The 17,072-nt window shown below is 32.1% G+C and overlaps 1 protein-coding gene across 1 annotated transcript in view; it reads right to left on the minus strand.

Moving 5' to 3' along the window:
- The window catches only part of DNAH14 (dynein axonemal heavy chain 14), a 259,414-nt gene that overhangs the window by 107,740 nt on the left and 134,602 nt on the right, over positions 1–17,072 (minus strand). Inside the window, exons 42-49 of the mRNA XM_032466614.1 lie at positions 15,799–16,028; positions 12,737–12,853; positions 7,769–7,927; positions 6,537–6,672; positions 4,922–4,983; positions 3,756–3,940; positions 2,194–2,322; positions 551–688 (exon numbers count right to left, since the gene is read on the minus strand). Coding sequence (XP_032322505.1) covers positions 551–688; positions 2,194–2,322; positions 3,756–3,940; positions 4,922–4,983; positions 6,537–6,672; positions 7,769–7,927; positions 12,737–12,853; positions 15,799–16,028 — 1,156 coding nt within the window. The remainder of the gene's footprint in view (positions 1–550; positions 689–2,193; positions 2,323–3,755; positions 3,941–4,921; positions 4,984–6,536; positions 6,673–7,768; positions 7,928–12,736; positions 12,854–15,798; positions 16,029–17,072) is intronic.

Consider the following 17,072-nt stretch of genomic DNA (forward strand, 5'->3'; position numbering starts at 1 on the left):
ACAGATTTTAAAAATTAAGCTTTAAATTTTGTTATAATGAAGAATACCAATTAGTTTTGAAGAATTTAGTAATCTTGCATAAGACTTATTTTCTAATCAAACTAGATTTCATGTTGAGCCACTTTCCGAATAAGATGTTTCAGAATTTTTTCTCATTATTTTTTTATTCTGTAAGAAAATGAAAAGAACAAATACTAGCAAAAATCTGAATATGCTTGTTAATAATGCAGATTCCTGAGCTCCATCTCAGATATGCTGGATTACAATCTCTGAAAATAAAATCTTGGGATCTACATTTTAAACACTCATTAAGCATGCACCAATGTGTTTTTCTTATCTATGCTAAATTATGCTTTTGTTATTTAGAGACAAATTATAACAATAGGCCAGAAAATATTATACGGAAGAATAAAATCCATCCCCTTAAGAGAATTTTCTTTTTTTATTAGTGGTTTTAAGTTCTCACATTTACCTTTATACTATAGAATTAAACTGTTTCTTGTTTGTTTGTTTTTGTTTGTTTTCATAGAAGGTGAACTAGATATATTACCTGGAAAATAGTATGTAAAGCACTTTGTGGGAGATGAGGCAATACCAGAATTGAAAAATGTCTGAGCAGACGTGGGCTAATAGTCCTCCTACCAACTGGAGAAACACAAGCTGCAACTACAGAGAGATCTTGAATATTCTGTGGGAAGAGTAAAAAGGAAGAGTAACTAAATGTATCTGTGGAGAGTGAAATATACACCCATTTCCCAGCCCCCCAAAGGATGAAAGATTTAAAAATGTTTAGGCAAAGAGATGATTACTTAATGCAAAATAAAAATTATGACAGTAATAGAAATCTATATCCTCTGAAGAATTAACACAACCTTAATGTAATTCCAAGACATGTTACTTCTAGGAGCCTTTCTAAATGTCATCGAGAAATATCCTATTTAAAAAAAAAAAAGTCATTGGAAAATAAGCAATATGTTATTGAGGCTAGCAAAAAGGATTCTGTTGATAAGTGAGAAATCAGGAGAAAAGCCTGGTGAGAGTATCTCCAGAGAAGCCAGGACTAGCTGGGTGACAAGACTGATTGTTCACATAATAATCTGACGTATTACAGCATCACAGCATTGTAGAACTAGGTGGAATCATAATGAGTCATCTAGTCTGCTCACATCAGGGTGATTTTAACAGCTTTTTTCTCTGCCTATGCTCATGTCCAAGGCCACAGAAATCCCAAAAAGGTCTGCCTCATTGTTTTCCTGTCAGTTCAAGGAACTTCTTCAGGCTGTATATACTAAACCTATTTCTTGCTTTCTCTCCCCACCACCCCTCGCCCCGCTAGTCTCTGGGATTCTCCCTGGTGGGCTGCATCTGGATTCTTTTCTCTGCTTTGGGTTGATAGTTGATTCAGACAGTCTGACTGGTGTCTGAGCTGATGTCACTCACCAGCAATTATGCCGTATCCAGGATCCTGGACTCAAGTTTGTCTGAGACATGAAACCATTTGTAATACAACCATCTAATTCTACAGATGAGGAATTGAATCGAGGAAAGTTTAAATGATAAAGTCAGTTCTGGAACACAGGGCTTGTGATTTCCAGAACAGGAACAAATAAGGAGAAAAGTGTATTTATTTACTTACTTACTTACTTACTTACTTACTTATTTATTTATTTAAACTTAAGCCATTCTGATTTAGTTCAACTCAACAAAAATAATTGCACAGGAATACCTCCCTGGAATTTTTTTTGACTTTCTAATACTTCTGAAAATCCTTTATGTTCTTGAAAATAAAGATGCAGAGTAGTCTTACACAGAGATTAAGGATGTGTTTCTTAAGCCACATTTTCACTAGCTTTTCTCATACGCATTGACTGCTCATGCACTGAAAATTTTGATTAATTATTAATGGGCTTAACAATAGTGAACATTTTTTGGCTCAGAAACTAAACCTACAGGACACACTTGCAATTTCCACAAAGTTTTAATCCTACTAAAAGTAGAATTTCTATGAACCCATGCACTTGTGCTAAATTGCAAAGATGTAACTGGCATGGTTAAATCAGCATCTCAACTTTTCTCTTTATGTCCATCTGATTAGATTTTCTGTATTTCAAACTTAATTCCTTCAACATTGTTATAAATATTCATTGTTAAGTAACAATGCTTAACTTGAACAATATCTTAGTATGTACATACTTTCCATGCAATTTTTTCAGTATCATAAATTCCTCCCAAATCTAATAATTGTCTGATTAATTCCAGGGGTGGCTGTGCTCCATACATATCTGATTCTGGTATATTCAGATCATCGATAAATGCTACAATCTTAAGGAAGACAAAAGGTTTAAAAAAAATTAAACTTCTTTAATTTATGAATTAGAAATATTAAGTATGCTATGGGGTAAGGCCAAAGGTCTATTTTTCTATTAAAATCAGCAGACTGAATTCTATTTTGAAGGTGTGATTTTAGAAAACAACTAATCTAATCAGGGCTATTACAAAGGAATGTGGTTATTATTCATTTAACATTTTCCTGTTGAATGCCTAATTGGCAACACGTTGTTTTAGGTATTTCAGTATTTATTTCATATGCATCTTGGTTTAGGAATACAACTGTCATCTAGAACTAGACTTTAAAAATTCTTCTGCAAATGCTGTTGTCATGGACAGCCAGCAGAAAATTCAGACATGTTTCCAGTTTTAAAATCTGTGTTACTTTCAACCTTTGAAAATACTATGCATTTAAGTGTATTGATTGTAATCTCTGTGTGAATTAGCCCCTTTAGGCTGCATTTATTTTTATAAAACAAGTAAAAATTTTAAAAAAAATTATTTATTTTGAATTACCTAATTTGTAACTGTATCATTTTTTTTTTTTTTTTGTAAGACACTTAGTTTCTCCTCTTTTGTATCACCAACTGGATGATTACAAACTGATTTGATCAAAATTTCTCTTACCTGCATTTTTCATTTCTGTGATTAGGTTGACCAATTATTATCCTTTTCAAAATCCCTAAAATGTATGCAATTAAGCAAAGACTCACCAACTTTATCTAAATCTTTAGTTAAAGTTAAGGGAATCTGAAGCAAACCCTTAAAAGTTCTTGAAATTGATGAGCACAGGGGTTAAACTCAAGGGCTCCTAAGGCCTCCTTTTAATTTCTTATTAATCAATCCTGCAAACCTCTAGGCCCTGAACTTATTTTATGGTACTGAACTGGAATCACTGATTGTACATTTCAGTTGTGACAGAGGGTTTGGTTTAACAAATGGACAGTTAATAATGTACTGAGCAGACTGAGGGTAAGAATAAGAAACACCTAATACCATTTCAAGGAAGTAGGTGTTGTCTAAGTTATAACAAAGCTATTCTCGTAACACCTTTCCTTGAGGCTCTGGATATCACAAGTTTCTCTTCCTTTTAGAGTCTCAAGCCTTGGCCACTGGAAGAAAATGTGCTAAAAGCCAACTGACATCTAACTCATTTTCCAGCCTCCTTATCTGCTCATGTTTAATTCAGATTCCAATAGTTTCTTTTGGCTTTAATAATTCTGAATCAGTATAATTCATCATGTTGTAAACTGAATTATATTGATTTGAAAACTAAAGTTTCCATTATAAAGTATATTTTCTAGTAATGTTAGGAGTGTATATTACACTTATCTTTTTCTACTTATTAGTATTAATTAAAATAAGTCATTTTATAACTTGAGTAGTAAGTCAGCATGTTAGTCAGTAGTTAACGGGAGGTGTTTTACCCTGCTGCTTTCTGGTGCTCCAAGAGTGTCTTTAGTTCTTCTTACTAACTTCTTAAGGATCATCTCCTTAGCTTTGGCAGCTGTTGTACTGATGTTAAAGTTTATTGAAGAGATTATAATTCCCTTATTGTTATTTTTAAATGAACTTTCATCAGTTTTAACTGCCGGGTTTTTTGTAATCTTATCTATGATGCCAAATACAGAAAGAAAACCAATTTACAACGCTTTAAGAATATTTCTGCTTTATTTTAAGGTGTTAAGAAATATGAAAATGACATAATTTTAATGTATCGTTGTCATTTTCAAGAAATTACTCTGAGAACATTTTAGTGAGAGAAGGAATATCAACTCTGAAATAATTCCAAACATTTCCTTACATCTTCATGGCTAAAAGTGTCTCTGCAACTGTAGTCAAATGCAACGGTATGAAAACTCATAGAACCCTCTTTTCATTTATGCACAATACACACATATAACTTTTCCTGCTTTTAAAATAGTTAGATTTCCAGTATGCTATATTTATAATGAAATTACTCATGAAAGATCTAAAAGCAGCACGTAGGTGTATCCACCAAATGACACGTTCTTGGAGTGAGAATCATCCAGAAGGATTATTTGGGATGGAGCTACAGCAAAAGTAAAGGTAAATACAAAATCAAAAATCTCTTCTTGCAGGAATCTTGTGGCCAGTCTCCCTTTCCTTTTCTGTAGATTTCTCTCGGCCACCTATCTTTTCCTCTTCAGAAATGGAATTGCTGCTCCCAACACTAGTAAATCAGAATTTTCAAAGTTGAGGCTTCTGAAACTTCATGTGTCTTTCTATTGTATGGCTCGATTTGAGAACTCCTACAGAATCGCAGCTTTTCTACCGCATTATTTCTAAAAGCATTGAAGAGTAGAATAGACAGTTATCTTCAGTTACTTTTAGACTTAGTCTTAAGTTTCCACTGATAAGCCAGGGTATCAGCGTTCTGGTAAGCAGTTACAGGACCCCTCTACCATGACCATTCTAGCTTTCAAGTAGGGTAGAACAGTTTGAAATGATAGTGGATATTTTTCGGGATTTTAAACTAACAACTGAACCTTTTTTTCTAAGATATTTGACAGTATGAAATGACTTGCAAATGGCTGAGATAGGAAAGTTTTTAAACTACTGTAATACATACCTAGACTTCCAGTTGCTGTCTTATTAGTTTCAGAAAGCAAGATGCTGATGTTCTGTTTCAGGCTATTGGAATAAAACGTTTTAAGGATTTAAAATTAGCTTATTTACTATAGTAGCCATATGAACAAAAAATAAAGAAAGTATTAGTGTGTGATTGATTTTATTTTTATCTCCTATAAGGAAACAAATTTTTTTTTTTCCGTTCACACTTTTAAAGATAAAATTAGTGTCACCATTAGAACTGATACTCAAATTTAACAAAATATAGGCTTACTCTAAAAAACTAACTGGGCAAATTCCTAGCATGCCAGGCTATGGATATTTTCTATGGATAGGAAGTTGTTAACTCTCATGTCTCTTTATAAAATGCATTTTGACTTATGGATCAATCCATAAAAGGCCCATTCACTTTTATTTTGGTTTTGTCTTTAAGGCTTCCTTTTTCTTATGTTATCTTTCTTTAATGTTAAAATCCACTTCCGTTTAAAGACTGAACGTACAGTAAAATCAATTTTTTCATACTCCATTATTTATGATTATAATAATTTGGATAAGGAATGATTCCTATTGTATTAATGTATTAAAATTTTTAATTATTTCTCTGATTTCTTAAGGCCTTAATTAAATACAGTAGGATTCTATTCCAAAATCATTAGTGTGAGACATAGATGGTGGTGGCTTGGATTAAAAGTGACATTGAAAAAAAGAGAAGTAGAGGAATTCAGATGTACTGTGAAGCTAGAACAGACTTGACTAATAGGAAATTAGTTACAGGGCAGGGAAAAATGGGGACATAGGGGTTGGGAGGAATCACAAGGGCTCTGGAGATGGACTGGTGAGAGAGAAGAGGGGAATTCAAAGACAATTTCTAGATTTCAGGCTTGCATAATTGGGTCTCATTTACTGTGACGAGAAACACTGGAGGAAGAATAGGTTTAGAAGAGAAATCAAGAGTTATGTTTTGGCTATGTTAATGTTGGGATGCTCATGAGATATCCAAGTATACATGTGATGAGACACAGGCAGGTGGATATATGAGACTAATGATTAGAGGAAAGGTCTGATATGATTTTCTCCACGATTCCATCTTATTCAAGTCAAACAACATTGGGCTTCTCTAATATTTTAACAGAATTAGAATTATCTTTAAACATTTACAGTTTTTATTTGCACAATTTAAATTTCTCTCTCATTCCTTTTTTTTTCTTCAGGATGAGACACACAGAATGACAAAGTTTTTGTGAAGAATACTTTTTACATTTGATAAGAAGGAAATATATTTCTACTGCAGCAAAACCAATTATACACAACATTTTATTTGTAATTTTTAAGTGTATTTTTTTCAGGGAAGAAAACAGTTTAGAGTTGCACTTTATTATTTAAAGCAACTTGAGATTTTAAACTTAGTTATATTTAAAATAAATGTAAGAATTCTTCATTTAAAAGAATTAATTCAGTTGTTAATACTTTGGAAAAGTAATAAAGATTTTCTTCTTAACTCCTCCTTTGAATAATTCTGCATTTTCACACAACAGATTTGCTTTTTAAAAGCCTTATATATTAAGGCAAACTTTGTTTTTTTACCAGACAAATCAAATTTAGAGTTTAATAAATACAACCTTGATTTTTTAATTTCGTTATATAAAAGGACTTCTCCTAAAATTGACCCATATTTCACATCGAATGCTCCTGAGCCCTCTAACTTTTCAAGCATTTGATTAATGGCAGTGGTCTTCCCAACACCAAAGTCTCCTAAGGGGAAAAACGCATTAGGTTAGATTTACATACAAGAAAATGAATAGATGCTAACATATTAAAATGAAACAATAACATTTTGTTTCATTTGAAAATTGCACAAGAAGTATATTTTTACTTTTCCCTTTTAAAAATGTGGTTAAGAATGGGTAAACAAGAAAGTTAATATAAAAATCTCTAAAATCATATGAATTACTTACATTTCCTAAAAAAGAATAGATTAGGAGTTAGTCATTATTTTTATCAAATGTTCAGTTAAGTCTATTGCAAACCTTTTTGCTTATAGAATAGCAGAACTACTACATGAAATTAATTTTTCCTGAAAATTTTTGCCAACACAACTTGGGAGACAAATTTGATGATAAACTCCTTATTGCAGTAGAACAGAGAGTCGTGACTTTTTAATCCATCAAATATTAAGTAAAACTAAGAATTTCCTTAGACCAAACTGTGGCCAGGTATGGGTTACCAGAGAGTTCCAATTTCATTTTGTCTGAATACTTTGACGATAGAACTGGGAAAGTGATACTATTGTCTCTGGTGAGAGACAACACAACTTAGAGAGTTGGAAAAGATACTTAATGGGGTGAAATAAATGTTAAGAGTGAGTAGGAGCTGTACTGAATTACTCCTTTGTAATGGTACTAAATAATGGTAAAGGATTGAAAAAATTTAACATTGGGTCGAGGAATTATGTGTGTAAAATTTTTTTCAAATCAGGCAATTTCTTTATTTTTTTCTTATATGTAGTTATGTGTATAAACTGAAGTAATAAATCAAGCAATATAACATCAGTGCCTCTCTGAGGATCTTAGCCCACAGGCTGTAGAGGTCATACATATATTAGTCCCATAGTTCTACTTCTGGACTTTGTCTTGAAGGTAATGAAAAGATGAAAAAAATTTATAATGTCCTGTATTGGCAAACATGTGGGGAAATGGCCATTCATATACTGTTAGTAAGAATACATATTGATATAGTCACTATAGCTTTCCAGGGCATATTTTTTCCCATTTGTAAAATAAAATAGTTGGACTAAATAATTACTAAGCCTCTTCCTAACTCTGAAACTCTTATTTAAATATTTTAATACCTGTGAGAAGTACAGGGCAGGAGTTCTTTAAAAGAAGGCTTATGAGAAATGAAAGGCACATTGTGTCTCTGGTAGCAATGTAATTAATGTTCTCTCCACATTCTGTTATCTTCAAGACGTCTTCACTGGATCCTTGAGTATCAGCTAGTATTGAAGCTCCTAAATTAAGAATTATTTTCAAGTTTCAAATGACCTATAAATAAATGTTAACCTCATCTTTTAGGTACTAAATAATTTTCTGGAAAAGTCTGTACATTATAAAACAATTTAAACATACACAGATAAGCCAAAATTGTTAGAAGTGCCTGTGAACTTCTGCTGATCTCAGATATTTTCTCTTTCCATTCATATTCTCAGCTAGTGAACTCACACACACATTTCTAAGTCCACCATACGCAAACTCTGATTTTTCTACCACCAAACCTACTCATTTGCTCTTACATGCAATGTGAGCATCTCCTTCACCTATATCCTAGTAACCCAAGTCCCATACTGTGTACATTGTTTTGCAATTTTAAAAAATTTAGTGCATTTTAGAGATCATTTTATAATAGTAAAGATTTTTTTCTGATTACTATTATTTAATGAATGTACTACAAAATTTTCACCAGTGCTCCAATGATTGATACTTACAGTATTTCCAATCTTTTGCTATTATAAATAAAGCTGAGTTTATATAATACACACATGTCATTTTGCACATATGTTGAATAGTTTTCTTAAGTAGAGTTGCTGGGTCACTATAAAATAGCATATGATTTATAGTTTTGATAGATATTGACAAATTGCCCTCTAATGTTTGAAAGTCTCAGAGTCCTCACATTTTTGTCAAAGGTATCAAATTTTTTGATGCTCATCAATATTATAGGTGAAAAAAACATATCTAGTTCTAATTTACTTTGCATTTCTCATATTATGAGTCAATTCTTTTTGTATTTTAGAGCAACTTCTTTTTCTATGAGCTATTTATTTATATTTTTATCATTTTCTTAAAGGAAATGAGCAATTGGTCTTTTATTTTGACTTGTAGAAGCTACTTATATATTAAATGAATTAGCTCTTTGTGATACTTATTGTGATTGTGACTTTACATAGAGGATAGAGCACACAGTAGGTCACAAAACAAGCCTCAACAAATTAAAGAGGAGAGAAATTATATCAAGTTTCTTTTCTGACCACAACAATATGAAACTAGAAATCAACCAAAGGGAAAAAAACAGGAAGAGAAGGAGCACACGGAAACTAAACAACATCCTACCCAAAACAAAAACAAAAACCAATGGGTCAATGATGATATCAAAGAGGAAATCAGAAAATACCTCCACAGAAAGGAAAATGAAAACACAACTTCACAAAATCTATGGGATGCAGCAAAAGGAGTCCTAAGCGGGAAGTTCATAGTAATAATAGGCCTCCCTCAAAAAACAAGAAAAACCTCCAATAAAAAACCCTATCTGCTACCTAACAGGATGAGAAAAAGAAGAATAAAGAAAGACCAAAATCAGAAGGAAGGAAGGAAATAACAAAGATTACAGAGAAAAAAAAGAAAATAGAGATTAAAAAACAATAGAAAAGATCAATAAAACAATACTTGATTTTTTGAAAAGATAAACAAAATTGACAAACCTGTAGGAGGTTCAGTAAGAAAAGAGAGAGGACTCAAATAAATAAAAAAAAAAAGAAATGAAAGAGGAGAAATAACAAGCAATATCACAGAAATACAAAAAGTGATAGGAGAAAGCTATGAACAGTTATACGCCAACAAAATGGATGACCCAGAATAAATGGACAAGTTTCTAGAAACACACAGTCTGCCAAGACTGAGTTAAGAAGAAACAGATAATTTGGAAGACTGATCAGTAGAAGTGAAATAGAATATGTAATTAAAAAAAAAATTCCCTGCAAACAAAAATCCAGGACTGGACAGTCTCACTGGGGAATTCTACCAAACACAAAAAAGAAGAATTTATACTTATCCTCCTCAAACTTTTCTAAAAGATTGAAAAGGAGGGGACACTTCCAGTCTCATTCTATGAAGCCACCATTATCCTGATACCAAAACAAGAAAAAGGCACCATGAAAAAAGAAAATTACAGGCCAATATCTTTGATAAGTGTAGATCCAAAAATCTTCAACAAAATATTAGCAAACTGAATTCAACAATACATAAAAAGGGTCATACACCATGATCAAGTTGTATTCATTCCAGGGTTACAAAGATGGTTCAACATATGCAAATCAATAAACATGATACACCACATTAACAAAAGGAAAGGCAGAAACCACATAATCATCTCAATAGATGCAGAAACACATTTGACAAAATTCAACATCAATTCATCATAAAAATTCTCATCAAAGTATGTATAGAGGGAACATACATAAACATAATGAAGGCCATTTATAACAAACCCACAGCCAATGTCAAACTCATCATTGAAAGGTGACATCCTTCTCACTAAATTCAGGATAAGGCAAGGGTGCTCACCCTTACTGCTTCTATTTAACATAGTATTGGAAGTCCTAGCCACAGCAATCAGACAAGAAAAAGAAATAAAAGATAAACAAACTGGAATTCAAGAGGTAAAACTGTCAATTTCTGCAGATGACATGATACTCCATATAGAGAATACTAACCTCCACACAAAAACTATTAGAATTAATAAATGCATGTAGCAAGGTTGCAGGATACAAGATAAACAGAAATATGTTTTATTTTTATACACTAATAATGAAATATCAGAAAGGGAAATTAAAAAAAAATCCCATTGAAAGTCATATCAAAAAAATAAAATAAATATAAACTTAACCAAGGAGGTGAAAGACCTATAAACTGAGAACTACACAACATTGATAAAAGAAATTAAAGATAATTCAAAGTAATGGAAAGATATCCTGTGCTCTGGATTAGAAGAATATTGTTAAAATGTCCATACTACTCAAAGCAATCTACAGACTGAATGCAATCACTATCAAAATACCCATGACATTTTTCACGGTACTAGAACAAATATTTCTAAAATTTATATGGAACCAAAAAAAGACCCAGAATTGCCAAAGTAATGCTAAGAAAAGAGAACAAAACTGGAGATATAATTCTCCCAGAGTTCAGACTATACTACAAAGCTACAATAATCAAAACAGCATGGTTCTGGCACAAAGATACATAGATTATTGGAACAGAATAGAGGGTCCAGAAATAAACCCATGCATGCATAGTCTATTAATATACAACAAAGCAAGCAAGAATATCCAATGGAGAAAAGACAGTCTCTTCAGTTAGTGGTACTGGGAAACCCAGACAGCTATATGTGAAGCAATGAAATTATAACATTCTTTCATGTTATATATAAACATAAACTCAAAATGGTTTAAAGACCTAAATATAAGACATGACACCATAAAACTCCTTGAAGAGAACACAGGCAGAACACTCTTTTACATAAATTCTAGGAATATTTTCTTAGATTGGTCACCCAAGGCAAAAGAAATAAAAACCAAAACAAACAAATGGGACCTAATCAAACTTAAAAGCTTTTGCACAGCAAAGGAAACCATCAACAAGATGAAAAGACAACCTATGGAATGGGAGAAAGTATTTGCAAATGATGTGAGCAACAAGTGGTTAAAGTCCAAAATATGCAAATAGCTCATACAACTTAATATCAAAAACAAAGAACCCAATCATAAAATGAGACATAAAGAGACATTTTTCCAAAGAAGACATACAGATGGCCAACAGGCACATGAAAAGATGCTCAACATCACTGATCACTAGAGAAATGCAAATCAAAAGCACAATGAGGTATCACCTCACACCTGTCAAAATGGATATCATCAAAAATTCTACAAATAATAAAACTGGAGGAGATGTGAAGAAAAGGGAACACTCATACATTGTTGGTGGGGATGTAAATCGGTACAACCACTGTGAAAACAGTATGGAGGTTCCTTAAAAAACAACTAAAAATAGAACTGCCATATGAGCATAAGCAGGTCCTTATCTTCGTGTTATACATGACAATGGAGATAGAATATGTGAAGCGTTCTGACCTCAAGAAGGACATGAATGAAACCTTCCAAGAGAAGTTCCTGCACATCAAGTTCACAATGAGTAAAATTAGCAGTTTAAACAGGGAGATGCAGAGCCTCTCTGAAGAGTGCAGCCTTGGACCCTGTGTCCATGGTCTATGTGTATTTGGAGTGTGCTCCTTACCACTAAGATCAGCAGTGACCACCTCAAGAACCAAATCAGATGCCTCACTGACAAATTAAAAGAAAGTTTTTGATTCAACAGATGGGATCTAACAGGGTATGGGTTCACAGGGCTCATGACCCTGGAACTTGCTCTTGAGAGAAACCTCACCTCAAAGCAATTCAACTCAATTTTCACTTATTGAATTTTTTATATTTGCTAGAAATCTACATGAAGTACATTACTCTATATTAAGTTCTTGCCTCTAACTTAAACCAAGCTCTCAAAATACAACAACTTTCTACATCTTTATTTCTATATGTAGAAGCAGAATATTGAGAATAATAATGATTTAGTACATTTAGTGGATATTTGTAAAACTATGATTATTATATTTGTTTCTAATTTAGCAGTTTCCTTTACAATCAAGTGTAGTTCTTACATATATATTTTGCCTATTTTAGGAGAAATCCCTTCTCTTTTCTCCTTTCAATCATCACAGCCAATTAAAATAATAAATATTTCCATTAGAAATTCTTTCCATGAATTATAGTTTTAAAATGTACAACTGACTAAATTAAATACATTTAAACTTCCTCAGAAAGCAATATTCAAAAGTTCTTTTTAAAAGGCATGTTTTGTAAACAAAGATCTAAAGTGGTTTATGTACAAACTGGGAATACATCAGTCCTTAAAGTTGCTGACATAACTAGTTTTACATATAATCTCAATATTTTAGAGAGGTTAGAGCATAGTTATTATAATATTCTTACCTCTTTGAATTAGTGTCTGAATACTAGGGAGTAATTCTGACCATGGTATAAATTCACATTGCTGTATATCCACAAAATACCCAAAGATAGAACGCTCACCATTTGGAATGCTGATGCCTACATTTGAAAATAATAATAAATAAATCCAAGTAAGAAAGAGGTTCACTTACGGACTGTTTCACTAAGGATATGATCTCTACTTGAAAGATTTGATTGTTGAATCAGAAATAATAACTATTCACCAAGGGTATATCCAAATATATAAAACAGGCCTTTTTTCTACTAATCTTTAATTGTATAAAGGAAAAGGTTTTATTAACTTTGTCTTTTATTTGTATCTAGAAAACAAGGTGACTCATGATCTGATATCCCTTGAAATCTTACCCAGAAGTTCTGCTTATTACCATGTGTTGTATATTATTAAATACCAGTCATATACTGGTTGTGGTTAAGCTAATATATTAGCAAGTATGATACTTACTTGCAAATCACATTTACTTTTTCATTATAAAAGTAATAAATTTTCTAAATAGATTCTAGAGTATACAGAATAATAAAAGCAAAAGAATTTAGCCATGGTTTCAACATATGAAAATAAGTGTTAATATCTGATATATTTATTTGAATCATTTATAAAATTTTTACATACAGTAAATTCACTTTTTTGGGGTATATGGTTCTATGAGTTTTTTCTACCACATGCATGTATTCTTGTAATAACCGTAATAGGCAGGATACAGAACAATTCTAAAATCTTTAAGGATTCCCTAGTGCTGCCTCTTTTGTATTCAGATTCTTCTACCAACCCTAACTCCTGGCAACCACCCATCTGTTCTCTATTTTTATATTTTACTTTTCCCAGAATGCCATGCAAATGGAATCATACAGTATAGAACCTTTTGAAACAGAGTTCAATCACTTAGCATAATGCATTTAAGATTCATCAATATTGTTCATCATTATTCATCAGTAGTTCATTTCTTTTCATTGCTGAGTGGTATTCTACTGTCTGGATGTACCACACTTTGCTTATCCGTTCTTGCATTAAAGAACATTTGAGTCATTCTCAATTTTTGTCAGTTATGAATAATGTTGTCTAAATATTTGAGTATAGGTTTTGGTGTAAATATAAGTTATCATTTCTCTAGGAGAAATATCCATAGGTGAAATGCTGGAGCATATGGTAAGTGCATATTTTGCAATTTAAACATTGTCATAGTGCTTTCCAGAGTGGCTACATCTTTTCTTCTTTCCAGTTTTACTGAGACATAATTGACATAAAGTATTGTTTAAGTTCAAAGGTGTACAGAATGATTTGACTGACATACTTCATGAATGATTACCATAATTTAGTGAACACCCATCATCTCATATAGATACAAAATAAAAGAAAAAATATTTTTCCTTGTCATAAGAACTTTTAGAAATTATCTTTTTATCTTATAATTAGCAATATGAAAGTTCATGTTACTATGTATCCATGCTAACACTTGGTATTACTTTAAGATTTCCTACTTTACCAGGTTTATTGAGACATAAATGACAAATGATAGTGTGTAAATTGAAAGTATACAATGTGATGATTTGATTACACATATATTGTGAAATGACTACCACTGGAAGGCTAGTTAACACCTCTATCACCTCATGTAATTATCTTTTCTGGGTGAATGAGAACACTTAAGAGCTACTCTCTTAGCAATTTTCACATCTATGGTACAATATTGTTATCTGTAGTAGTCAACATGCTGTACATTACAACCCCAGAACTTATTTATCTTGTATCTGGAAGTTCATATTCTTTGACCAACATCATATTTCCCCCACTTTCCTAGCACTTGGCAATGACCATTCTATTCTGTTTCTGAGTTTGCTTTTTTAGAACCCACATATAAGTGAGAACATACAGTACTTCTCTTTCTCAATATGACTTATTTCATTTAGCAGAATTTCCTTCTATTTTTTATGACTGAATAATACTCCACCGTATATACACGCTACATTTTCTTTACCCATTTATCTGTCAATGGACACTTAGATTGGTTCCATGTCTTGACTATTGTAAATAATGCTGCAATTATCATGGGGGCGGGGATATCTCCTGAGACAGTGATTCCTTTGAATACATATCTAGAAATGAGATTGCTGGATCATCCTGTATCTCTATTTCTATTTTCTCAGGAACCTCCAAACTGTTTTCATAGTACCCCTCAACAGACATCTGACTTAAGGACTTGTAGTATATATATGCAATGGACAATTATTCAGCCATAGAAAAGAGTGAACTTTTGCCATTTGCAGCAACCTGGATGAACCCAGAGAATATTATGCTTAGTGAAGTAAGTCAGAGAAAGGCAAATACTGTATGATATCATTTTTATGTGGTGTCAAAACATAATACAAATGACAGTATATGTAAACAGAAATTGCCTCACAGATAAAGAAAATAAACTTGTGGTTACCAAATGTGAGAGGGAAGAGGGGAGGGACAAATTAGGGTATGGAATTAACAGATAAAAACTATATATGTATAATAGATAAGCAACAAGAATATGCTGTATAGCACAGGGAATTATACTCATTACCTTGTAATAGCCTATAATGAAGTATAATCTGCAAAAATACTGAATCACTATGCTGTATACCTGAAACTAACACAATATTGTAAATCATTTATACTTCAATTAAAAAACTAATTAAAAAACACAAATACTAAAGAAATCCCAGGCTTTATAAAATAATTTAGAAAATACTATTCAAAAAAGAAACATGAAATTATATTACTCTTATTCTACAGAAGTAGAATGCTACATAATGATATGCATAATACAGAATTAGCTATACAGAAAATGATATGTATAATACAGATCCAGCTATACAGAAAAATCTCATTTTCTTCAGCCTCTTTTCTTTGGAGTAAGGGTGTACTTATTTAACCCTCTTTTACCTTTAATCTTCACATTTTAAAAGATGGACCTAATCAATGTAAGTCCAATCATAAGAGTTTCAAATTAATATTTTGAAGTATGCATAATTATGACTTTTTTCCCTTCAGAACTTACCTAGTTGTGAATTGTTTTCAAATAATTCACGAATAAGGTTGTCAAAATCATAGGTTACTCTTGCAGGAGAATCAGATTCAGAACTTGAATACAAAATTACATCATCTTCATGTTCATCTTCACGTTTTAAAGCTCCTCCGAATGCCCAAGTAAATGCAAATACAAAAAGCTTCTGAATCGTTTTTCTTACTTTAACAGGATTTTTCTCCAGATACCATGTATTTTCAGCCCTGGGATAGATACATGTGGAAGGGTGAAGATATAAAATTTTTAGAAAGCAGTTCAGCAATTTATTTCATTATCACGTCAAAATTTCATCATTAAAAATTATAATACAATTAAGTGTTGACATAAAAGTTTGAGTTAATGTATCATTTTCCTTTGATATGAATTACACACTGCTACTATTTTTATTTTTAAAGTATCATATGTGTAAAAGATTTGTAGTGAATCTTTATTTCATTTATTTAGTATTATGATTTGCTCTTATTTTAGGTCAATTTATTACTTAAGAGTTTATCTGTTTTGGGGAGAGGATCTGATAATTCACCATTTAATGTAGAAAGATATAAGTGAATAGTCACTTACTCTGCAGTCCTCTCAACCAGGTCCTACAGGCTGATTGATCAAACTGGCTAAAGCCAGGCAGTGTGAATCTGGGGAGTTTTCTCTAGTTTGGGTCAGCCCAGGTCATCCTGGCCTGTGTGACCCTGAAATTCTACAGTGAGAGGGCTGATGGTGATGGGACTGAACAGAAGGTTTGGGCCTGATTTCAAGACATTTTGAATAGTTCAGGATTTAGTATTATAAAATTACTTGGAATTATGAAAATCCTAAACATATATCACTGAACTAAACTTTACTGGCAGTCATTAATGTATAATGTACGTGTACAATTCTACCTGAAATTTTTAGTCATGTGTAATAGTTCATTCAGCAAATATTTCTTTGAATTCTTACTATTAGTTACTCTGCACAAAACAAATATGATCACTTTTTTCAGAATAAGAAAACGAGTATCAAACCATGATAAGCGTAAAGAATACAGAGTAAAGTGTACCATGAAGAACAGCAGTAGAGACAATTAATTTAGATTTTGGGAGTCAAGGAAGGCTTCTTTGAAGAAGCAACAGTTAACTGAGACCTGAAGAATATGTGAGATTTGGCAAAATGTAGGAGGAAGAGTATTCTGAGCAGAAGGCATACACGTGCCAAGACCATGAGATGAAAGAGTCATGGCTAGACTGAAGAACTGGAAGAAAAAAAATCAAGTA

This window comes from Camelus ferus, chromosome 23 (assembly GCF_009834535.1).
Source record: "Camelus ferus isolate YT-003-E chromosome 23, BCGSAC_Cfer_1.0, whole genome shotgun sequence".
NCBI classification, from domain to species: domain Eukaryota; kingdom Metazoa; phylum Chordata; class Mammalia; order Artiodactyla; family Camelidae; genus Camelus; species Camelus ferus.